Below are 24,493 nucleotides of genomic sequence, written 5' to 3'. Positions count from 1 at the left end.
GATGAGGAGCACCTGAGTGCACAGGTGAACAGAGTTGGCTGATGAGAGGGGAGTGGCTGGCAGGGAGAGTGAGCAGAGGGGAGGAGAGTGGAAAATTAGTGGCAGAGCAGCAGAGGAATGGATTGTGACACAAAGTTACATAGTGTACAGGGTGCAGAGTGGGAATCAATCAATCAATCAATCAATCAATGTAGCATCTAACTTCGAAACCTGTTATTTTATAATAGAAAAGTCACACAATGTTGTTTTGAGAGACTAAAATTGGAACTCCGAGTCAGTTTTTAAGTGGAAGTTTTGAAATGACCTGCAGCCACAGTTTGGATACACATGAACCTGACAGATTGATAACTGAGATGAGACGTCTTCCCATTTAAAAAGTCATCTTTGACCTAGTTGTAGCATTAAATCAGGCCACACAGTGATCTTATGGAGCTTGTGATGACTGATTCTCTGTTGACACAGTGTCAGACGTGCTAATTAATGCATCTTTCTGTTCTTTGTATGCATGATAGGCTTCACAAATGTAGTTGGTCTTGCATCTTGACTTTTGACTGATTTAGATTGACTTGTCGGGGAGGGGGGAGGAAACTGCGTTAAAGAACTTTAGAAAGGAAGGAAGAGGTGGCATCGGCTCATTATGCCGTCAGAGCACGAGGAACAGCAATTCAGAGAAAAACCAAATCCGCCCATGTGACCGTGTCTGGTTTCCTTCTGTTTTAGCACATGTGCCAGAACATGCTGTTCTCTCAATGAGGCCTGTTATGCAACACATCTAGCAAAGAGAAGTTGAGTCTTCACTCACCCCCCATTTTGTCAATCAGGACCACAACAGCCATTTGCAACGAGAACCTTTCTTAAAAAGGTGTTATAGAAACAGACAAAGGCATCTTTTTACTTTGTCATTTTCTTTTATTGTGAAACTTTCCTTATGTTATTATCTAAAAGGTGGGATTGCATGACAAAGATTACCCACCTGTATCTATTGCATTGTCGTTTTATTTACATTTTAGCATACAAAGCATAGAGCATCATCAAGAAAGTGTTTTAATGTAGTGGAAGAAAGGCCAAAGGATTTATACTATAATACAAACTCTTCAAACAAAACATAGAAAATCAAAAGGCATAGCATATTTTATCCACAGCTAACTGTGTTTTCATAGCTTCATAGTGGTAGACTAGATATCTACATATTTAATTAATGGTGTACTCTAAATAGTACTACTGAGAAAGTGCAACCATCGAGGCGGCACGCACGTGACATTCATTCAAAGTGAAGCAGTGAATATGAACAGACTTTATGTACATATACAAGCATTTCTCTAAGTGAACAGTGGACAAAGCCTTAAGAAAACACAGTTTCTCTGTCTGACCGACAAAAGGACGGTGATAAGTGAAGGAGTAATGAAAGAAGTAGGTGGTACCATGAAGCCAAGCTCTGTAACTATTTAAAAAAAATGTACAATCCAGCCGTATTAGATTCTCTATGTTAGAAAGAGCCAGCCTCAGACAAAAGAAGCTTACAAGGCTGTTAACTTGCAGTCTGAAAATGGGTTCTTTGGCTTTGCCCACTGATGTACAACTCAGATAAATGCTTGTATATCTAAAAATCCGATCAGTGCAACAGTCCCGAAGTCAATCAAACGTAAGACTCCTTTGCATAGGAAAATTCCTCAAACACGGGCTGGCTGCATCTCCGCGACACGACCTCACGATGACCTGCAGACACAGACTCGGACATAGCTCTCTGGCGGAAAGGCTGCCTCCGCTCCACGATGTTGGCTTCGTCCTGCACCGCTTGAGAAAAACAGTCTTTGTATTGATTCACAGGACACGTAGGTGGAAAGTCATAATTTACAGAGGATGGACGGGATCTTCTCTCCAGCACTATGGCATCGTGTACAGTCATTGATCCATACTGCGGCGGAAGACTCGTGTTCTGCACTGCGTGCTCGTATGACGGAGGCCTGCAGGGCAGCTTGCTGTCCACGTGCTTAAACACTTCAATGGCCGACAGAGGCCGTGATTTGTGCGGAGGCTCGGCCGGTGAATCTGCTTCACTCTGAGAGTCCTCCTGCAGAGTTTCACATGGGAAGGAGTTCTCCTTCTGAGAGTCTTTCTTTAGGCTGCTCCTGCCAAAGGCGCCTAAGCTCCTTGTCCTCATTAGGACTTTATTGGGGACTCTCAAGGACTGTGAACGCCTCTTCTCATCTGTAATCGGTCTGGTGATTTCCTGCTGAACCTTTGCAGTCATCGGAGGCTGATTGGTGTTGTTTGCTCTCCTGGTGCAGGCTGGCGACGGCACAGGGGAGCTGGTGAAGACAGAGCCTTCTGACTGGTTAGAGGCGGCACTCTCGAGGGAAGAGCACGAGTCTTTGACACGACTGCTCGACATGTAGGGCAGTGGATCCATGTTGGAGCTGCTGCAGCTCAGTCTCGGAAAAGACATCGCCGGCCTCGCTTCTCTTCGCCTCAGCAAGAAGGAATCATCCGAGATCTGCTTTTTCAGAGGCTGCTCCTCAAAGTCCCGCCTCTCCACCGAGCAGTCGTCATGGCTTCTGGCGTGACTGCAGACGCTCTCCAGGTCGGGTGTGAGGAGGATGATGGGCTCAGAGCAGCGACGGTTGAACCCTGGCTTTGTGTCGAAGATGGCTTCGGCTGGCCAGGAGGAGTTGGTGAAGCTGGGACTGAGGGAGGAAGATGACCCAATCTCTCCATGTGTGGAGCTGGCACTCTCTCCTGCCTCTCCATCTCCATCTGGGTCGGTGCTGTCATACGCAGAGTCATGATGCTGAGAGGACAGCGAGTCTGCAGAGAGGGAACAGGAAGACATGATTAGGATCTCTAAATATTTACAGCAATCAGTCAGTTGAATTCAACTTGGGTAAAAGACTGAATAAGGGGGGAATGGAGTCAGAAAATTGGGAGTCAGAAAACAGATGTTATGTATTTATTGCTGAAGGGGTGGTGGCCTCAAATATTTGATCATTTTTGGAGAGCAGATAACTTCTTGCAGGATTTACTGAGTAATTATGTCAAATGTCATGTTTCAGAATATGCAGATGACACTAATGTCTCCATAAAAAAGTTGTTTTGTTTCCTTAGTTTCTTGTAAGAGCATTATTTAAAAAAGAGATTGAACATTATCTCTCTAAAGAGAGAGTTACCTTCACTTTGTTCTGCATTAACATTAATTAATCGATTAATCTGTTGTTCAAAACAACCTGCAACCTGTGCAAACATTAAGTTCAGGCCAACAACCCCTCACAAATATTTTTGTACAGTCCCTAAAGGGAGATCTGAATGATGTATACCTTCATCTGTATCCAGCAGATTGAGGATATTGTCTCCAAGAATCTCACAGTTCTCAATCAGGAACTGAGTTAGCTCCGTGATCTACAGAAAATAAGAAAAAAAAGAAACATGTTATTGATTTTCCAAACTAAAACCGAACATCAGATAACAATAACCTCTCTAAATCAAAGCTGACGTTCATAACAGATACAGCCCGCACAGTGCAGTGCATCACATGGTCAAGATAAGTTTTTTTTTCATTTGCATTTAACTAAACAAACATCTAACAAGAAGTCTGTACAAGTGTAACATTTATTGTGAAACCTTGTTGAGGTTTTCTGCACTGTGAACCGCAAAGCTTCAAAGCACCAAAAGTGAAAAAGTATCATCATAACAAGACTTTCTACCTTTTCATTTTTTTCCTTCTGCTCATCCAGCTGAATGCCATCCAGCTGCAGCAGCGTGGGCGCGATGCACACCGCCAGGTTGCAGGCGTCCATCTTGTTGATGTCAGCCTTTTCGAGGATGTGATGGAGGATGCAGACTAGATGCTGCAGGAGGAGTTTGTTGGCCCCCGGAAGTGTGTCTACCACCCTGCATATCAAAAACGGAAGAGAGAGAACAAAAAGAGAAGAGGGAGAAGACATTAGTTTGGCGCTCTTTTTTTTCTGTTTAAAGTTTCTTCCTTCTTTAAAACAGAAGGCAGACTAAAAAAAGAGAAGTGGTTTGTGTTCAGCCTACAGATAGGTGACAGTTGGAGCGCTCTACAAAAACTCCAAAATAACATCTATTTACTTTCTGACCACAGAACCAAATGTCACTTATATTTAGGAGCAGAGTGTCAGTGGGGGGGGGGAATTACACCGTCTAGACTCTTTGCTTACTTTTTGACTTCCACAGCTCTCTGCCGGCTGTCTTCATTGTCCAGTGCTGTCATCCAGTTGTCATAAAGTTCGGCTACCAGCAGGCTGCCAGGAATTTCCTTCAGAAAATTCTGCAACAAACAAAGAGAAGGGACGGCGGTGAGACCCGGTACTCATACAGAAATAGTAGTGACAGTCAACTGTGCCACCAAACTGAACCGGTCAAATCTTTAGGATTTGAGGATGAACCAAGATAACTCACAGGTATCAAATGAACCCCATCTTTGCACACACCTTAATGCACAATACTTTAAATTTACTCATGCAAAAGATTTGAGTATGTCTTCTGCTGCAGCTGTAGTATGTATGACACTGGTAGTTGTGGTCGTGGTAGTGATGGTTGAAGTAGTAGTAGTAGTAGTAGTAGTATATGGGTACATACCTTGAGTAGGGCGACGAGCATAACGACCGGCTGACTCTCCATGTCCACCTCCAGGCCGCTGTTGAGCTGCTCCCTGATGTCCTTCATGTTCTTGCTGTTGCCGGGTTTCCGAAACACCCCCTCAGTGGACGGACCTCTCTTCCTGAGCAACATCAGGATCTCCTGGTGAAAGGACGAGCGCAGAAGAGGTGAGATTACCATAGCAACAACAGGTTTTGTGTAAGTGTGCATTTTTAGAGCTATTACTAATCCAATGCACAGCTGGTGCAGCTGCATGGTTTCCTGCCCTGGTTAAGAAATTCTTAGAACTCCTGTCAAAGGTCAAGCTTATTATTCATACTCACTGCACGACAGGAAATAATTTATTCTGCAAACCTGACTGGCAGGTGATGACATGAAACATCTGACATTTAACACAGAGAGTCGACTTACTGCGATGGGTTTGGGAAGTGAGCTGTTGTCTGGGCAGATCTTGCAGAGGGGCTGTCCAAACAGCTGTGTCTTGGTTTCGTTATCGGATCGGCGTGCTTTGCTGGAGAAGCTGTAGGTCGTTCTCAACCTCCTGACCAGCTTCCACTTGGAATCTGATGAGAGCAGAAATGTTTTTTTTCCATCAGCAAGATTTTTCACATTATATTAATTTATCTCACGCTTGTGGATTTTGTGCAACGCAGCAACAAGAAATGGGCGTGCAGCAACAGTCAGAAGGTGTCAAAAACACTTTTCTCCACCTGTGAACTCTTATCAGTAGTTTGATTTCCTCTGTGGATGTTCTCTTTGCTCTCATGGCATAAATAACGCGCCCCACCCTCCCTCCCTCCCTCAAAACTGCCACTTTTGAACTCACCATTGGGCTGTGGCTGCTTGTCCTCTTGGTTATGTAACTGCTTCGGCAGAGCAGAGGTCTTTGCATCGCCCTGGCAACAAAATATAGGAAAGGAAAGTTAATGCGGTGACGAGTGCGCAAGAGGAACACGAGCTCGCAAGAGGAAGAAGGGGAGCGCTTGTGTTTTAACAATCGGCTCGTAGAAGCCCAAAAAGTGTAAAATATTTGTTTATTTAATTTAGCTTCTTCTCTTTGTGCAGCTGTATGTATTTCAGGAGCTGTATATATATATCGCCTCCTTTCAGCATGAGAGGAAAGGCGCAGGTGTCTTTCACAAACTGTTGTTTCGCTTGAACGTCTTTAACGAAGATGGGGATTTTACTTACATCATGTGGAAACTCAATGAATGGTTCCATGCCGCCTCCTGTTAGAGTTTTAGTCTAGAAGAAGACAGAGAGAAGAGGCTTTTAGTGTAAGCTCTTTTATTATATATATATATATATATACTGGTTTCTATTGGCAAAGTGAGACACTTACCGTGATGCTGCTACTCAACACCTTCATGAGGACGTCTGGAGGTGAAGAAGCACAACCAACCCTGTCTTTTGCTTCTTTAATTTTCCTGCGATGACAAAAACATACATGTAACACACCCACTCGTACGTGTTCGACGTGTCTTCTTACTAACTTCTTACAACCCTCTGCGCGAGTTTCCACATTTCTCAGTCTGCACTTTGCTTTTAAATTACGGCACAAAACGTCTGCTATTTAACAGTACATCGATATGATGCCATGAGGCACGGTTTTAGTCAGAGCGACACATCTTGCCAGACTCGACTCCATGTTATCTGAAACATTCATTGTTAAAGCATCAATTGAAACCAACATTGATGATATGTACTGTATTGTATTGATGTAGCTGATGATTATATATTTACTCCTTGCAGCAATACTCAAAAATCAAAGATCAATACGACTCTACAATCGCAAGCTCAAGTGGTGTCCAACTCTGAGAATATGAGAATATGTATGGCTTTTTGTTGATAACACACAGTCTATTAAACGTGACAATAATAGTTGTTTAATGCTGTTTCTTACCTGTGAAGTGTATCTAACCAGCGTTCTTTAACCTCAGGCGAGCTGTGGGCAAAATAACAGCATGGTATGAGTTACTAATCCACAGAGAGAGACAGACAGGCCAGCAGATACAGTGGGAGGACTGAGACAGACTGCGCACCCACCGCCTTTTAACAACTCCGCTGGAAACTGTAACTCAGTCATGGGAACAGGAAGCAGCGTCACGGCGGCCCCCAAGCAAACACGTTCCACTTCCTCCTAGTCTTAGGTTTGTTGCTGTGGTTTAGCGTCCATCAGTGGAAACATGACGACGAAACAAACACGCGTACCTACATCTACACCTGAAGGGCTTTCACCTTTCGTGAACCTGTGCTCGACGATGCCAGAGCGGTGCCCAACGACGAGCGCGAGCACGTTTTCTCGTAGGCCCCGTGGTCAGCTTTCAGCTCCATGTGATAAGGAATGAAACTTTCACACGCTGAATCATTACAAGAGACAAATCGTGCGATCAGAAATCTCGTTTTCAAACAAAACAGCTCAAAGCTCATCATCTTGGAAGACAAGGGCGAGTCAAAAACAGCTTTATGGGTTTTTATTAATTACTTTGCGAGAAACGTGGGAGTCAATGAATAACACAGATGACTGCGTTAGACAACTGGGGCCCATTTAGTGTCTCCGATGAGACATTTTCTGAGAAAACTTTCATTCCCTTGTATTGTCTAGAAAAACAAAAAAGCATGATGTTTCTCCCACGCTTCATGTTTATTGTAAAGGCCAGTGTTACTATAAAAAAAGTCAGCTGATGTTAATTCCCTAACATGGACATCGGCTTGTCGGCCTCCTCCGCACTTCCTATTTTGCAACCCACCTTGTGATGCTGCGGAGAGGACTTTCTCTTTGCCACTTCTCTGTTTTAAAGATCACAAATCATATGATCATTTACTACATTTGTGAATATTCCGGGCAAGAAAAGCCGGGTCAAACGAGAAACTGAAAGAATGTTTGTGTTTCTCTATTCATGTGAAGACCACAAGGCCTTTAACGCTATAGGTCAACAGGTCAACATCTTAAGAAATACACTTGTCAGCTTTACTGCACACACTTTGATGATTTGATGCCAATCTCTTATCTTTATTGTAACGTGAAGCTGCAGCCATCTCTCCAGGTTTTGCACAGATTAAACAGACAAGATACCACATGCAGATTTTTGTTACGCTCGATCAAATCCAGGCTAGCTGTTTCCATCTGTTTCCAGTCTTTGTGCTAAGCTAAGCTATGCATCTGGCTGTATCTTCGTATTTAGACGAAGGGACGTGAGTGTTAATGAATCTTCTCAACTCTTAAGCCACGAGACTCGACTGAACCGTACATGTAGATCCGTCTTTGTTGAGTCTGTAATACTACTAAGTCTACGATATTACTCCAGTACGTAGCTGTATGAGTTGATCTGTGTCTTTTTCAGACCTGGGATTCAGGATGATGACGGCCATGAATCGTCTCCAATCTTTAAAAACATCAAGACTGCGTGTTTTTTAATATCTCCCTGTTGACACGCAGATTCCTCTCCTCACGTTTACATCTTCGAGAGGCGTTAAGATCAGGATTAGGGCGTAAGAAGGGAGGAGGATCAAGGTCCTCAGAGACACGCTTGTATCGTGCATTCAGGCGTGTGAATTAAAACACTTAATGCGCCGTTGTTTGTGCTCGAGTCATCAACTGTGCACCGAGGTAAAGCATGTCTGCTCACCGAAAACACACCAAGCAAAAAGTGAGAGCCCAGGCCATGACAGCGGTCACCCTGAGGTCAATATCCCCTGTCGGTCCATCCTCGTCTTCCGGTTCATCTTCAAAACCGTAAAGCCAGATGTCCTCGAGGTTCACTCTGTGCTTCAGACGGTAGCCGGCGTTCGGCCTGTTGAAACAAGAATAAAAAAAGGCAATAGTCATCTAAACAGTCAAGATCGAAATGCAGTTTTCAGTTCCATAAATTTCAGCCTCAGTGATTGTTTCTTTTCCCTATTTGTTGTTGACTGTTTTGTTTTTTTTCTTCCTATTCACTGTCCTTCCTATTTGTGAACGCGTTGAAGCCAGGCACAGAAATAAAAGGTGCCGTTATGATGATATAAGTAATCTATAGAAAGCATAAACAGCTCTACGCTTAAAATTGATCTCTGTGCATGATCTTGGACAGGTGTGAAGTTAAGGATGGGAAGGCTGAACTGAAGCCTGCACACTGGACGCCTTCGTAAATGACACTGAATGGCAGGTGGGAGTGTTGAGAGAGGCGGAGGTGTCGTCTGAACGTGCTTTTTTTTAAGTGGCTTCCACCTCATTTAATCAGGAACCAGCTGACAGCTGCGTGTTTGCAGCAGAGGCCTGCCAGTTTGTTTGAAAGATCACATGGGTCTTTTTATGGCCCCTGTGGGTCTGTTTGATAATCCATGCTTGGTATAAAATGACATAATAAAGCTTCTTTTTACAGATTTAAGATGAGGCTAACATCATGAAAGAAAAATAAGTACTCCACCAATGACTGGTAAACTGAACCTGATGAGTAAAGTACCAGGAACAATCATCTCTAACGGGATCGAATGCTCATATGTACACACATATATATATATATAGACTCCAAAGACTCCAAAGTCTGTTTATTGTATCATACTGTAGCCTCAGCTGTGCTGCACCTACTGGAACAGTGGGCAGGTTGTGGTAAAGAGATGACTGTTATTGTCTTCCCACTCAAAAGCCATAAAACTTCCACCACCACGTCTGTGAAAAACATCTCTAATGTGAGTAAGATGAGCAACCAGCATCTTGAAGATCTAAGGACGGCGAGATAGGAAATCCAGAAAAGCAAGATAATAATATCCCGTAGTAACAACGGAAAGAGAGACTTTCGATGACTACTAATAATGATAATAATAGAAGTCATTTAGGTGCTGTGAGACGAATGACCCAGCATTTCTAAGTGAAAGTATCTCACTGCCCTATTTATTTTCAGGCGACTGAATTTCAGTTGAAAACGTGTTGAAATGTTTTCTACCTCATGTGACCTCGCCCCAAAAGGGAAGCACCATGCTTTCTTTATTCTAGTCAGTGTGACTAAACACAAACAGTCCAGGCCGCTTGGAGATTCCCCAACAGTCCGAGAGTTCGCCAGCCGAAAACCAAAAAAAAATACACATTTAGTTTTAACTTCCTCTTTCGCTCTCCCTCCCGGTGTAACTCTATGAATGTGTGACGCTTCTCAACAGAAAGTTTCTGAAATAACACTTCAGCTTTACTGCCGTGTTTCCTATATTTGTTTTTTATTGTCTCTCTGTACTTTCCAGGTGTTATATCTTTGTTCCGTTGACATTTATTTGATTCTCATATTAGTAAGAAAATAACCTATCATCACTATCTATCTATATATATATCTATCTATATATATAGATATATATATATATATACACTTCTTACTTGAGCTTGGCGAAGACAATGACGTCACTGAAGAGGAACAGATGTCTCTCGTTGGTCTTCGAGCCCTCGGTCACCTGGACGCCCTCGTCCAAAAGCAGCTCCCCGTTCTCGCTTGTAAGGCCGAGGACGAATGGACTCTGCTCCACGGAGACCCAACAAGAAGCCTCCTCCCTGAGAGAGGACACATGTACAAGAAAACCACTCAAAATGACATGGACAACCCACATGTCAGACCCAGCCTAATTTTTGGGTTATTAATGGGAAATCACCACAACAAGAGGCATGTGTGCTTGGATGAGGAGGATGTGAAAGCATAAAAGAAAAAGTCCCTAAGTTCATAACTTTAGATACACTGTAAAGACTTTTTTGGAAATGTGGCTTTCTTACTGAGAGTCAGAGAAGATTGATATCGCTTTTATGTTCGTACGGTAAAAAATGAAGCTGGTTTTAAAACGGCTAGTCCAGGATAGATTAAATGCATTAAACATACTCAATATAATGTGTTAATTAGTGTGCTGGACACTTTAATGACTGAGTTTTCCTTCATATGTTTTCAGTCTTTATGCTAAGCTAATAAGCAACAAGTGGAAAAACATCAGTCTTTATGCTAAGCTAATAAGCAACAAGTGGAAAAACAAGTTTTTACACATATGAATAGTGACTTTTTTTAAACACAGTGTACAGGTAGAAAATTCAACGCTTATGGGAAATATGGTTATTGATACCACTTTTATGTTTGTACGGTAAAAATAAAGCTGGAGCCAAAACCGCTAAACGCGTTAGCTTGTTAGCATAAAGAAACATAAAGCCGCTAGCCACAACTTTTAATTTTTACACTTAGTTTTCTGTACAGATTAAACTAGAAATAAAAGAAATAACGTGTTAATTAGTGAGCTTTAGTGACACTTTAGTGAGCTAACGCTGTTCGCTGATTATTTCCATCTGTTTTCAGTCTTTATGCTAAGCTAACAAGTGGAAAAACAACAAGTTGTGGATTTTCTGGTGCCGGACATATGAATAGTGACTTTTTAAACACAGTGTACAGGTAGAAAATTTAACATTACAGGGAAATATGGTTATTGATACCACTTTTATGTTTGTACGGTAAAAATAAACCGTTAAACGCGTTAGCTTGTTAGCATAAAGAAACAGACAGCAGCTAGCCCAGGACTCGTTGCCATCACAACTTTTAATTTTTACACTTAGTTTTCTGTACAGATTAAACATACTAAGAAATAACGTGTTAATTCGTGAGCTTTAGTGACACTTTAGTGAGCTAACTCTGTTAACTGTTAGCTGATTATTTCCATCTGTTTTCAGTCTTTATGCTAAGCTAACAAGTGGAAAAACAACAAGTTGTAGATTTTCACACATATGAATAGTGACTTTTTTTAAACACAGTGTACAGGAAGAAAATTCAACATTACAAGGAGATTTTATTGATACCACTTTTATGTTTGTACGGTAAAAAATAAAGCTGGAGCCAAAACCGCTAAACGCGTTAGCTTGTTAGCATAAAGAAACAGACAGCAGCTAGCCCGGGACTCGTTACCGTCACAACTTTTAGTTTTTACACTTAGTTTTCTGTACAGATTAAACATACTAAGAAATAACGTGTTAATTCGTGAGCTTTAGTGACACTTTAGTGAGCTAACTGGATTATTTCTATCGGTTTTCAGTCTTTATGCTAAGCTAAGAGTACGAAAAATCGTAGATTTTGGGGTGTTATGTGCCAGACACTACCCGTAACCCTTGTTATTTGTTTTCACATAGTTTTTGTTAATTTTTGGACAAAACAAGGCTAGCTAGTAAGCTGAGCTAACGATAACTATCTCCTGGGGTCAGCTTCTTATTTATCCTATAAATATGGTAGCGGTATGGATCTTCTCTATCTCTATAATAACGTGTTTCACTAAATATCTAACTGTTTTAGTCTTTTAGGGTCAAAATTCTGCCTGTCAAAGTGAGAACAGCTTCATAATGTAGTTTCACAGTTAACCACACCAGCTGTTTTTCCAGTGAAATGCATATTAACTATTTCCTGAGATACATTTTTACGGTATCACATTGCATAAGTTTTGCCTGAGCCATTTAAGAACTGAATTAGTATTCATGAAGCTGCCATGAAGGGATTCATCCAAGTGTGTTTCATAACTTCACTGTTACAAGAGACGGGAGAGATTATAACTCATTTGAATTCAAAGCGACGATATCATCAATGCCCATGAATTTGTATTAGTACAGATTGAGCTATAGATTAATGAATCAGATTTACCTCGAAATCATTAATGAAGCAGATTTTTCGCCCCTCATGTTTAAGAAACTATGAATTATTTCAACTCTAAAAACTAAAGAATTAATGTTAGACACAGGTAAAATGATCTAGTAGTTTCTTATCCCATTAGTCTTCTCATAAATTCATCATCACTCATAGGTTTGTTTCTACTGAACTAGAGGCATGACAGGTCACAAATAGACGCCGCAGTTAGTTTATCAGCACAAACAGCTCTCAAATCTGCATCTGTGTGGTTTACATCGGTTAGTCATCTTCATGAAGGTGTGATATTGAAAATAAACAAACATTAGCAAATTATATAGAAAGCGTTGATAGTGTGCAACGACACAAAATGCACAAGTTACTGTTGTCACAACAGAACAGAAGAGTGTGGATTAATTTTTTTAATATGAAGACAAATGTCAGATCTGCGCGCGAAGGCATGGCCTTAAATAAGCTCATGTGTTTTTATTGTCAGCATCGCAGAGGAACACACTAATCTGACTTATGTTTGTTTTATTGCAAAAGCTGAAAACTAATAAAACCTGTGACCTTAACTTTATTAGATTTTTGATCTTGACCTAATAGGGAATTTTAAATAAACACTCATAGATCAATATGTACACAAGAAGTAAGAGTTGTTTGTACTCAGTCATTTTGAAACCAGCTCCCACTGTCAGGGGCAACACATTCAAATTTCTGCAGTAGAGGTACTTTCCCCGTTGGCCTTCATGGCCTACTGAAGATGACACATAAAATACCGGCAAATAAAACAGTGGGAGACGTACACACCAACCGGTGGTTATCACTACATGTGCAAACAACATGAACAGAGTTTAAGAAGCACTCAGAACAGTTATAATTTGTGATGCATGTATGTGTGTGTGTTTTGTTCTATTAATCTGAATCTGCAAAGTAACTAGTAACTAAAGTCTTCATATAAATGTAGGGGACTCGTTCTTTCTTTCTTTATTCACACACACAGCTGCAGACTTAAACAACATATTGACATCCAGTAATTGTCACTATTTAAACTTAAAAAGAAAAGATTATATACCTGTGTGTGTGAATCAGGTCTCCAGTAGTAGCTATCTAAAGCTTACAATACAATACATACAAAACAAGACAACAGCCATACATCCCCATACATACTGACAGTAGCTTGATCAGAGGTTGCAGCTCTATATATAAGAATTAATCAGCTTAATTTTCAGCTTTTCTTGAAAGGTGGAGATGGATTTCACCATTTTTAAACTCTCATCGAGCTCGTTCCAGATCTACAGTCCCCTGCATGCAAGAAACAAGTTGGTACCTTTTAAGTCTCTTTTTTCCCCCCAATTGATTAGATGTTTATTTCTGGTATCATTTGCATCCAGAGGACCGCAAACCGGAAACCAGCACACATAGTGTAGGGTTATCTTTATGAATGATTTGATGCATCACACAGGCGTTATGATATAGATTTGAATCAGTCAACCGGAGAAGGCCAAAATGATGAAAAACTCTAAATAAGTGGCACAAATTTAAAATACTTAAGTACAAGCGACTCAGGATTGTACTTAAAAGGTCCAGTGTGTCAGATTTAGGGATGCTTTATTTACAGAATATGGCAGAAATAATATGCATAAGTATGTTTTCATGTTTTTGTTAACTTAAGAGTTTTTACTCTTTCTACAGTAGCCCAGAAAGGACAAAAGGCTCTCTATAGGTTATATTTTTCTCACGTTTTGCAGCCCTAGCGGCCTAGTTTCCTCTTCACGGTAGGAAGAAGAAGGTGAGGCGAGGTGGTTTCAGTCAGCAGCTGTACTACTAGGTGCTACTAGATCGCTCTGTTCAAAGGTAACAAAGATCAACATCAAATGTCTCTGGAACAAAACCATCCACGTAATCTCCACAGGGCCTGGACTGATGAGATGTGGATTCATGGTAACACAGCTAGTAATAGTGCAGCTTGTCATGAAGCTCATTCTTACAAAGTGTCTCCTGGAGAAGAAAGACGAGTTTGTAGGAGGTATCTAGTCCTGAGGTGTCTGTCTCTGACATTGGTGATCCTGTATAATAACCAGCATAATGAAGACTGACGATTTCCAGCTTGTTACAAAACTACAAAATAAGAGCCATGTATGAGGTAATGAGATGAGATGTAAAGAGTATAATCACACAACTAGAACAACAAGAAATACTAGAAATAATGTCCAGGTATTGAGTGGATGTCCTTGGCTACATGATATCTTTAATATAAGAGGAAGAACGTCAGTTTATCTTTTGGTCTTTACATGTTGTCACGTTGTCGTGGACTCTGGACGACTGTAGGAGTGAAAGGTGTGATGTGGGATGTGCCTAACGTTTCTTTTGTTTGTTCTGAGTACCCTCCTCCTCCTCTGAACGGTCAGGTGGCGTCCAGAGTAGGCGGGTAAACCTCGACATGACGTCTGAAATCATGAAGTGCAGCTGTTGGGCTGATGTCAGCCAATCTCGTGGCTGCAACCACGTCGTCAACAATCGAGACGCCTGAGAGCGGTGTGTAGCATTCATAATCAGAATCTCATTATAATGTCGCAGTTTTGGAATATTTAGATTGAGTCAAATACCTATAGATAAATGTTTCTTGGGTGCTGAGACAGACTCTGCGTCAGCTGCAGTCCCACTGCAGTGAAACTTACACCCACAAAGTCCTAGACCTCATGGAAATGTGTGTGTGTGTGTGTTTGTCTGAGCAGAAGGGTGGAGGTGTGATAGTGGGATGTGTCTGACATTTTCTTTCGATTGCTTTGATTACCCGCCCACTCCAGGCGCTCTGGTGGTCTTTATGCGTGAAGTACGATAATCCAAACAAAAAGGTTAAAGGGTTAAAACGTCACATATCCAAGAGGAGGTGATGAAGAGCCTACACAGCAAGAGTCTGACATGACTGACTTTAGGTGTGTGGTGACATTACAGAGCCGCAGATCACAGGATTACCTTTATTTCTATTTATTTATTATATTTTCTATAAGTGTAGTGTTGAATAACTTCTAGATCAGACCACTAAATCTGTGTTAAATCCTTGAAAATATGAAATTTATGGCCTGGAGTCAGGATTTTCCCTCTACTATCCACTACTTAACAGAAATCCCAGAGACCGTACATCAGTTTTAAGTTAATCATACTTTTCTGCTGTTATTTATTTATTATTTATTTATTTTATTTATTACTTCAAGTTGTGCAAAAGAAAACAGATCCCCAGACGACTTGACCTCAGCGCCCTCGATGCTCTGACACGACACAGAGCATGATTTAAAACGTTAAAGATAAAGATAAATTTGGCTGATGTGAGGCTGAAGAGAAAAGCGCTGTAAACCTGGAAAAGGAAACACGCTTCATAAGTAGCAGACTGACATATTTCCCTAGAGGTTAGTGTTGCCTTTATCAGAGGGTGAAGCTAAAGACTGAGACGTTACATATTATTTTGTCTGCCCTAATAAAAGTAGACCAAAACAAGACGTAGGAAAGATGCAGCTACTTTAATACAAGTAAATAACTCACCTTACAAATAGCACTACTAGATTATACAAGGCATGACTGTGTTTGATAAATTAAGTGCCACAGAAATGCGTTTATCTGTATTTATTCCTGTCCCTATGCAACATACAGCAACCAAATTTCCCATGTGATGATCAAAACAGATTTATCTTATCTGCGTTTATGTTTTTCTTGTGCAATACCGTATACTTTCAAATGTTCAGGCTTCTTATGATCCTAAAAGAGATGTAGGTGATTGAACTTTTCACATGTGTAACACTTTGAAGCTGCTGGCGTACTGTATGTGTCTCTCTGCCGTCTGCCTCTTCAGTCCTGTCATCATTAAAAGTTTTGAGTCTGGTCCACATCGCGTTGTTTGTGGTTGTGAGTGAGGTTCAAGGAGTCTGATCTACGTGAAGGTCGCTCTTTCAAAACCCCACTCTGTAAATCCCCCACTGGGACATCTGTGTTTGTGGCCTGAACAGAGTGGGCTATGTGACCTGAACACAGCAGGGGTGATATCAGTCAGGTGGCATCATGGCGAGGTGAGGAAAACACTTTGTTTTTTTTCTTTATGTGGTTTGTCAGGTGCTGCTCTGTGACGACAATGAGTTTGTATTCCTGTGTGCTGCCACCTGCAGGCTGCAGCAACGTCAGTCTGTGGCTGCACAGTAATGTGGCTAATTTGCAGGCTATGTTTTCTTTGAATCGGGGCTTCCACTGACACTTCATCTGCCAGTTCTTGCATGAAATGTCAGTAAATGGTGAAAAGGGCATGTCACAATCTCCTTAAGTCCAAGGTGACATTTCCAAATGTCACAAATCATCACATATCAGCAGCTGATAACAGAGAGCGGTTGGTATTTTTGCTGGTATTTCAGCTTTTGTTTGAATAATCCTCTTTAATGAACAAATAAACTCTTATTATAATTTGTTGGAGCAATAAGGCATAACTTTTATACCATTAAATTATTGATTTTAAATCATCTTGTTAGCTGGGCTGCCTGGACTGTGAGTTCAGAGCACCGAGGGAGTGTTGTGCCAGAACAGGAGCTGGGCAAGCGGGCAATGTAAGGCAGGCTCAGCAGCCTCTATGGACATAATGACCGACGGTGATGCTGATTGAGGAAGCTAAGAAGAGAAAGGAGAGAGTGACTTACTCTCAGAGTAAATCTGGGACTGGCTGAAAGACGCCGAGCTGTTGGACCAGTAAGTAAATTTGTTTTGCTGTTAGCAATAGAGGGTTAAATTCTCGACAACGTCTCCGCAACTTACTGTCAGATACTTACAAACAAGACACACACCGTGGAAGAAAACAACTCATCATAAATACATCAGAACGGACAGAAACCTGCTGCACCTGTTTGAGTTTCAGATTAAATTTGCTGTCTGTGTAACCACCGGCTGCGCCGTCAGATTATCAGGTCTGCTGGTTAGAAGAAAAAACCAAAATGTGGTGACAGCTGAACACAAAAGATGAAACAACCTGCAGCCATCGTGGGAGATTGATTTTTTTTTATGTTACATCACCGACACTGCGTCATCTTGGGGAAACTTATCAACGTGTTCATGCTGAACTTTGACTTTTCTGATGTTTCTAAAGCTCCACATTTTTAAAATGATTTTTTCCTGTTCTCTTCAACCCAGCTACAGATTTGATAGAAATTGGTTCAATTTGAATAAAATGATAAAAAAAAGAGAAAGAAATTGTTAGGGACTGGAAATCATTTTGAAAATCAATCAATGAAATAGCAGCTATTACCTATATAGTAATAATAGAAAATCAGAGGTAGGTTCCAGTTATGTAACACTGCTTTGTATCTCCAGATCATCAGACTGCTTCAGGAAAAAAACACAACATCCTTCCCGCCTCACAACTACTGATAACCCTGAATGCCTCTCTGATATATCCACATGCATGAAGGCACACCATCTGCATCTATACACCACGACATGAGCATCAAAATCGGCGCCCTGTGTCTCGCCCCGATCAGTGTAGCGAGAAACTTAAGAGTCATGATTGATGACCGACGAACTTTCACAGTTGTGCCGCTTTGCACTATGATGACAAGATGATCCAGAATGCGTCGGCGTGCCTGGTCTTCAATCAACCCAAAAGATCTAAGGTCGGCTAATCGCCTACAAATCTCCGGTTATGCACCCACTTACAATCCAAACTTTTCTCGTAGGTTGTTCCCGGTTGGTGGAACGTCTTAGCAGTGTCCTTCTCTACCTTCAAAAACCTCCTGAAGACCTCCAGATCTTCAGAGAGGACCTCCTCTCCAACACTCCTACCAACAACTGGACATGCTGATACTCTATGTGACTACTTATCGCTGCACCAACATGTCACAATGAGGTACGCACCTGATTGGAGACCACGACATCCCCAACGCCTTCCCAAAGACCAGTGACGGGGCAGAGCGTCGTCTGTGAGCCAAGTGTCTGAGGTGCTGTGAGGAAACAGAGGTGAAACAACAGATTAACACAATATATATCTACTTATAGGGCATTTCATTTAATATTTCTTTTAATGAGATGTCAAGTCAGGTCAAATTTTGTGCATACGGTCCATGTCGATGTGTTTTTTCACCACATCATGTCCCGTTCTTTCATTTTCGCACTTGCTTTGACACTCGCTCTAGCTGTAAATTAGCAGCTCGTGTCATCATAAATGAGTCATCGTAGTCACAGCGTGGACGTCTAACACTAAACTCTAAAGTGTAGAAATGACACGATGAGGAGCAGTCAAGGCCATCTTAAAGGTATCATCATGTAACAGTACATATAAAGCTTGATAAAGCCAGAGCTCCATTTTCAGGGAGAGGTTTAAGCCCATCCTGTATTAAATCTCGCTCAGACGATAACGTGGCTTTTTTTATTATGGATCAATCTGACAATTATCTTCTCGATTGATTTTTTTGTCTATAAAATGTCAGAAAATGCTAAAAATATATATATATATATCCATCACAGAGTCCTAGAGGACATAGTGTTCTGTGTCATCTTGTTTTATCCAAACATTCTTCATGTAACAGAGGACACAGAGTTCCAAGGTTACATTTGTTAATGCATCTAACGAAGGGAACACAAAACACTGGATTAATAAAAAACAACAACAATACATTAGTTAGAGATAGTCAGCTTGCTACTCTTACTCTGGTACACACAGAACTTTATTGTTTTTGTCCTGTTTTATTTTTGCAACCCAGAATTTCATTCAACAAATCCAGCGGATTTTCACTGACCTCTTCATTGACCTTTTTTTTTTTACCTCGGTGAAGCGCTGCCACTCTGAACATGTTGCGTGTTATTCTTATTGACCAAATGGAGCAGAACAACACAGAGGATTTTTAGTCAGGGAGGAAAGTACCAACAACAGAACAGATGGTTTGCTGTGAAGCATCTTGGACACCAGAATTATCAGTGTGACTCTTCTCGAGTCTGTTGCGGGTTATTTTTGAACAGCAAAGACTTAGAAGTGTGTAAAAATAAAAATAGAAGGAAGTGTCAGTCTAAAAATCCAGCAAGGAAACCTGCCTCACAAGACCAAACCCCTCAGACTGAAATGAGTCAGTGCCGTGTCTTCAAAGTCACAATTTCCCTTCTCTAAAAATAATCACATAGTGGAGGCACATCAAGAATCTGAACATAGTTTTGAGCACAGCGGTGGTGAATGTGCAAAACATCCACAACTACACAGATAATGTATCCAGTTCACTTCATTTACCAAAACAGATTGCCTTGGAAATTGTTCCTGTTCACCCAGTTGAGAAAACAGTCGCAACAACGCCGACATCATCACGGGAAAATATTTGAATCTCACAGAAGCTACCCGTCATACAGAGTCCAACCAGCCTGTGGTTTTAAAATGCCTTTTAACCTACCAGTGCATTTATGATTTACATCTGACTGCATGTTGCATAGCAACAACAAGGCCTGCACACTGTGAGTAATCAACAGTTTTAGTCAGATCAGAGCTTCAGATTGAGTCGTATCAAAAAAAGCTTGTCTGTCATCAGTGTGTGTGTTTGTAATTTGACAACACTAATGAACCAAAATATTCATTGTGATTCTTGGTGTTTAATCATAGGTTTGGTCAAGTTAAGTTAGTTTTATTGTCACATCAACAGTTTACACCAGGGGTCCCCAAACTTTTTTTTCGGTGCGGGCCACATCAACTTGCCTTTCTGTGATGGGGGGCCGGGGTCAGTCACCGGAAATGATATCAGTCCCACCAGGATTTCGCGGCCTTTTTTGAAATAGTTGCGGCCTAAAATCCCTGATGTTGCATGGGGTTTTCAAAAAAATTGCAGTTAAAGTTGCGGTGCTTTTTACATTTACGTTGCGATTTTGTTGCGGGAGGAAGTGAAAGTTGTGTTAAGTTGCGATTCAACAGTCGCGGAGAGGGCGCAGCGAGCACTAAGTCCACGGCGGAGGTCCCACGAGGGGATCCTACCGCACCGTGTGGCCGTCCCTGACCCTGCGCGGAAGTCACGTCGGAATATACCATTGTGTGAGGGGATGAAAATTAGCTAGTACTGTAAATAGTTCGTAAATAAGGTAGATTTGAATTAGAATGCCAAGCTTAATCATTAAGTGTGGATATTTTATAAGAGGAAAATGCAATTTTGAAAAATAGGCCATGTTTAGAGGGATTGTTTGGGATCGTTAAGTGGGCCACTCCAATTGTTTAGGTGGGCTGGATGTGGCCCGCGGGCCGTAGTTTGGAGACCCCTGGTTTACACAGTTTACAAGGACAGATGCAGACAGGACTACGTTAAAGTGCACACATATTACAACACAAAGTACAAAAAAAAAAAGGGGGGCTACATAAAGTGCAGAATGTTCGGACAAAACCGACTTGGAGATGTATGCCTGTAGAGGGTATATATACTAGAGAGGGAGCTTTAGAACTGAATTGAGTAGCAGCTGATGTAAAAGGTTTGCTTTATGATTGCCTGTGTGAAGAAACACTTTCCCATCCTGGAAGTTTAAACTGCAGAAACCTCTTCCAGAAAGTAGCAGGAAGAAACATGCACGGGGTGGATGTGTTGGGTCGACCTCGTGGTCAGAGATGGTTCAATTTCCGCTGTGATGACACTTCCTTTTATTGGACAAAACTGAAAGTTTGACCTGATGATGGTGTTTGATTCAAAAATCAAGAGATCCCTAAAGTTGTTGCAACTCATTATGAGGAGGACACGAATGCCTTTGCCTAGATAGATTGACATTTAACCCAAAACCACACGGCTCCTGGTTGCACTGAGTATCTGTACAGGATTTTATGATAATGACATTTGTCATTTTCTTTGAATTTCCCCAGCAGGAACGGCCTTCCACACATCGACTCTGTTCTGTTAATTTGGGTGAAAGAAAACAAACAGATTTCCCCGGCTGCTTTTGTGCTCTAATTGCCGGACAAACTGAGAAATTGATTTTAAGCGGAACCGAAGACAAAGAGCGAGAAACGGCAAAACAAAACAAACAAAAGCAGGAACACTTGACAAAGAATCTCTGTCTCGGCTCCACGCTGGCACATGCAAGTCCACTGACTCGTGACGTAACAGAAAAGAAATGAAGCAAACATTAGCTTCACCGGATGGATGTCCAGTAATTCACACAGTACAGTTCACCACAACTCCAAACACGCCATCCCAATCTGGCACTAAGACATCTGCTTATGAGGTCAGAGCCAAACTTGAGTTTTCTAATTGTGCTAAAATAATGAGGCGGAAGTCATTATCGCCGTTGAGACGTGCAGAATCTCTGTAAGACGTCACTACGTGCAACAGCTTTCCCGTGACACGGTAAGTTTATTCAGTGTTGCTGTATAAAAACTGATTATAGCAACTTTAATGTTCCATTTTTATGTAATTACCCTTCAACAAAAAAGCCTATCTACCCTCCAAGTCCCCAACTAGTGAATAGGTCCTTTGTTGTTTCCACAATTACTTAATTGGGCACCCCAATTAGCAAGATGATTGCTTGTCAGACCCTTAGAGAAGTGCCAATGTAAACACGGTGCAGTTAGTTACTGAGACTAGTTGGTTAATGTTAGGGAAAGATCACAGTTCAAAGAAACTAGTGTTTCCCATTCAGATAACAAGTTGGGGTTCAACTAAACAGACTTCGACACAACACCAGGACATCAGATGGATATTTCCACGATCGGATGGCGATGTGATCAAACCTCAAAGAGCAGTTTCCTTTTCAGATAAGACAGCGGAACAACAAGAGTTTGCTCTTACAACCAACAACCAGCGTTTGCAATTACAACCCCGGGAGATGGAAGGTTTGCTTCTCTCTCAACACCTTCAGATATTCTTCACCCTCGACCTGTTTCGTATCAACCAATGACAGCGAGCAGCGTCTTATGTAACACAGCATTCAAACCTCATTTCATTACAGACAGCAACTGATGATCAAGAAGTTACAACATGAGCCTGGAACAGCTGGAAGAGCATATCGGGATCTTTTCCACCTTTGACTTTGATCAATACTCACAGGGCGCAGAGAAGCTTCAGCGTCGTCATAGCTTCCTCTTCGCATTGCTGCAATTCCACCATACGGAGAGTCCATGCTGCTGTTTTCCAAGTCAACCCCCTGCTGCCCTGCACTCTAGTTTGTGTTTTCACTCTGGGAAGTAGAGAGGAAGTCCCAGTTTGAGGGCTCTGCTGTGAGCGGCTGCAGAATGACGCCCACTGTCCTGCAGAATGGCTTCTTCTTCTTCTTCTTCTTCTAACTGGTGCTAATGAGGGTTGTAACAATGGAAGCTCAGCTGGCACACAAAACAGAGAGAGAGGGAGGGGAGGGTGTTTTTGTGCCTGACCTGGACCTGCAGTGCCAGCCTGATCCAAGTCACCAACCTCCCTCCCCCCTTCCCCCTCAAACTGTACCCATCCATCTCTCCATCACAGCCTGTCCTGTTCCGCTCCAGTGAGGGCAGCTTCCTCCTATAATGAGATCGCTGTGCTGTCCTATCAGGCCCTGCTGCCTCGTCCCCATTTCCAGACTAACGAGGGTGAGATCCCGTGACAGCCAATGCCTCCGAAAAACAGGGTCTCACGGATTCACCACCAAACCTGTTTGGCATACATGATTAGGTGCACACACACACACGCACACATGGTACAGATGTACTGTTATTGTTTGAAACACTTTTCTCTCTGCTTAACTGAGCAGTTGTGGCAAACATTGGACACTAGACAGAGTCAGGGAGCAACGGTTTGTCTAAAGGAGTAAAGTGGCACACCGCGATGAAAGAATCTTTGACCCGGCACGACCAATCACAACAACCGACTCTCAGGCACACCTCCTCATCTACTTCACACGATATGAGCAGATCCAAAACACAGAAAGTATAAAGGTATTATCATCAAAAATGCCCTTAAAGTATCAAAAATAAAAGTACTCATGCAGGAAAATGGCCCCTTATTATATTACATTTTACATTAGGGCCCCTTAAAGGGTCACAAAATAAATGTGGCGGTCGTGAGGTGACTATTGAGGTAAGAACACAACAAAAGTTTAAATAGAATTTGTGGACTTTTATCTGCTCTTTTTTGTGCCGTATTAGATACTCTAGACTTAACAAGAAAACAACTGGTTCGATCTTTAAAAGTTAAGTTTGTTTTCATCAGTATCTAATCACGTGAAAATAACAATTATTACCCTGTAATGATCCTTTTATATCTACAGCAGCCCAGAATGGACAAACCAAACACACACCGGTAGATGCTACTAAATAGTATGTTTAGTTTGTTTTTGTCAAATCTGGAAAATAACCGGTGATCGTATTTGTCTGAAATGTAGCTGTACGTGCAAATATTCAAGTTAAGTTGCTGTACTTGAGGGTGAAGGCAGTAAAATGTTTGCACATCATAGTGTGTGTACAGTCACAAGTTCTTCTGCATATATGTGAAATGTTATATAGAGACTTTTGTGGCTCCGGGCAGAGAGGTGTTAAATGTAACAACACTCATGTGGCATCGTCACAAGCTCGAGAGCTGCTGTTAAATAAAAAAAAAACCTCATGGTGAGATTATTTTTCAAATGTATTGCACCGCAGAAAAATACGACAGATATTTTATATATCGGTTATTTTTTTGCAATAGGGAGCTTTAATTGGAGAATATACAGCACTGATTCTGAACACTGGAATGTAAAAAAGTAAATTTAAGTCGACTTGCTGATGTCACTCTAACCTCAGTGGTACTGATGATGGATTGTTAGGTGTTGGTCTTGGTCTCGTGATGAAGAGGACTGTTTAAATACAAACTGTCACTGAACCAGAACATGCAGCGGTCGATTCATGGACACCTAATCACCTCGTTGGAGAAATACTGAAACACTGAACAGTTGGACATGTGCATTCAAATTAAAAGTTCACCTGTAAAGGTTATCGCTTAACTTTTTGTGAAACGGATATGGAGTTATTTAAACAAAATAAAAATAAAACTTTAAACAGATATTTTATGTGGCAGATGTCGTAGTTAGTGTTCTCAATTTGAGCATCTGGACTTCAGACAAATGGAAATGGTCTGTGGATGATTAATAACAGGAGAGAAATGTTGATTATTTCTGCTGTTCTAATTAAATGCAAACATGTGAGGAGGAAAACACAACGTAGATCCATTTATCCATTTGGTCTCATTTACTTTTCTTAACGTCATCACCCAAAGCACAAAATCAGCTTCCTCTTTCTATAAACACACACTGGAAAGATAAAACAAAACTCCACGCGGCAGAAAAAG

General features: G+C 41.5%; 1 protein-coding gene across 2 annotated transcripts; it reads right to left on the bottom strand.

Moving 5' to 3' along the window:
* Positions 1-896: 896 nt before the first annotated feature.
* Positions 897-22,334, bottom strand: tagapb (T cell activation RhoGTPase activating protein b). 2 transcript variants are annotated; one of them, XM_027284501.1, is made up of 14 exons: positions 22,245-22,334; positions 18,105-18,190; positions 9,962-10,132; positions 8,247-8,411; positions 6,521-6,562; positions 5,960-6,044; positions 5,809-5,862; positions 5,444-5,513; positions 5,029-5,180; positions 4,597-4,758; positions 4,176-4,285; positions 3,699-3,885; positions 3,312-3,393; positions 897-2,805 (listed from the first exon to the last, which is right to left on the bottom strand). In XM_027284501.1, the coding sequence occupies exons 1-14, from the start codon at positions 22,317-22,319 to the stop codon at positions 1,637-1,639; spliced, it is 2,610 nt and encodes an 869-aa protein (XP_027140302.1). In that variant the 5' UTR covers positions 22,320-22,334; the 3' UTR covers positions 897-1,636. The 2 variants fall into 2 exon arrangements, with proteins under 2 accessions (XP_027140302.1, XP_019124316.2); XM_019268771.2 differs by lacking the exons at positions 9,962-10,132; positions 18,105-18,190; positions 22,245-22,334 and adding an exon at positions 9,543-9,562.
* Positions 22,335-24,493: the final 2,159 nt, after the last annotated feature.

This window comes from Larimichthys crocea, chromosome XI (assembly GCF_000972845.2).
Source record: "Larimichthys crocea isolate SSNF chromosome XI, L_crocea_2.0, whole genome shotgun sequence".
In the NCBI taxonomy this organism is placed as follows: Eukaryota; Metazoa; Chordata; class Actinopteri; family Sciaenidae; genus Larimichthys; species Larimichthys crocea.
The sequence above is the reverse complement of the archived record's forward strand: the minus strand, read 5'-3'. Positions and strand labels throughout refer to the sequence as shown.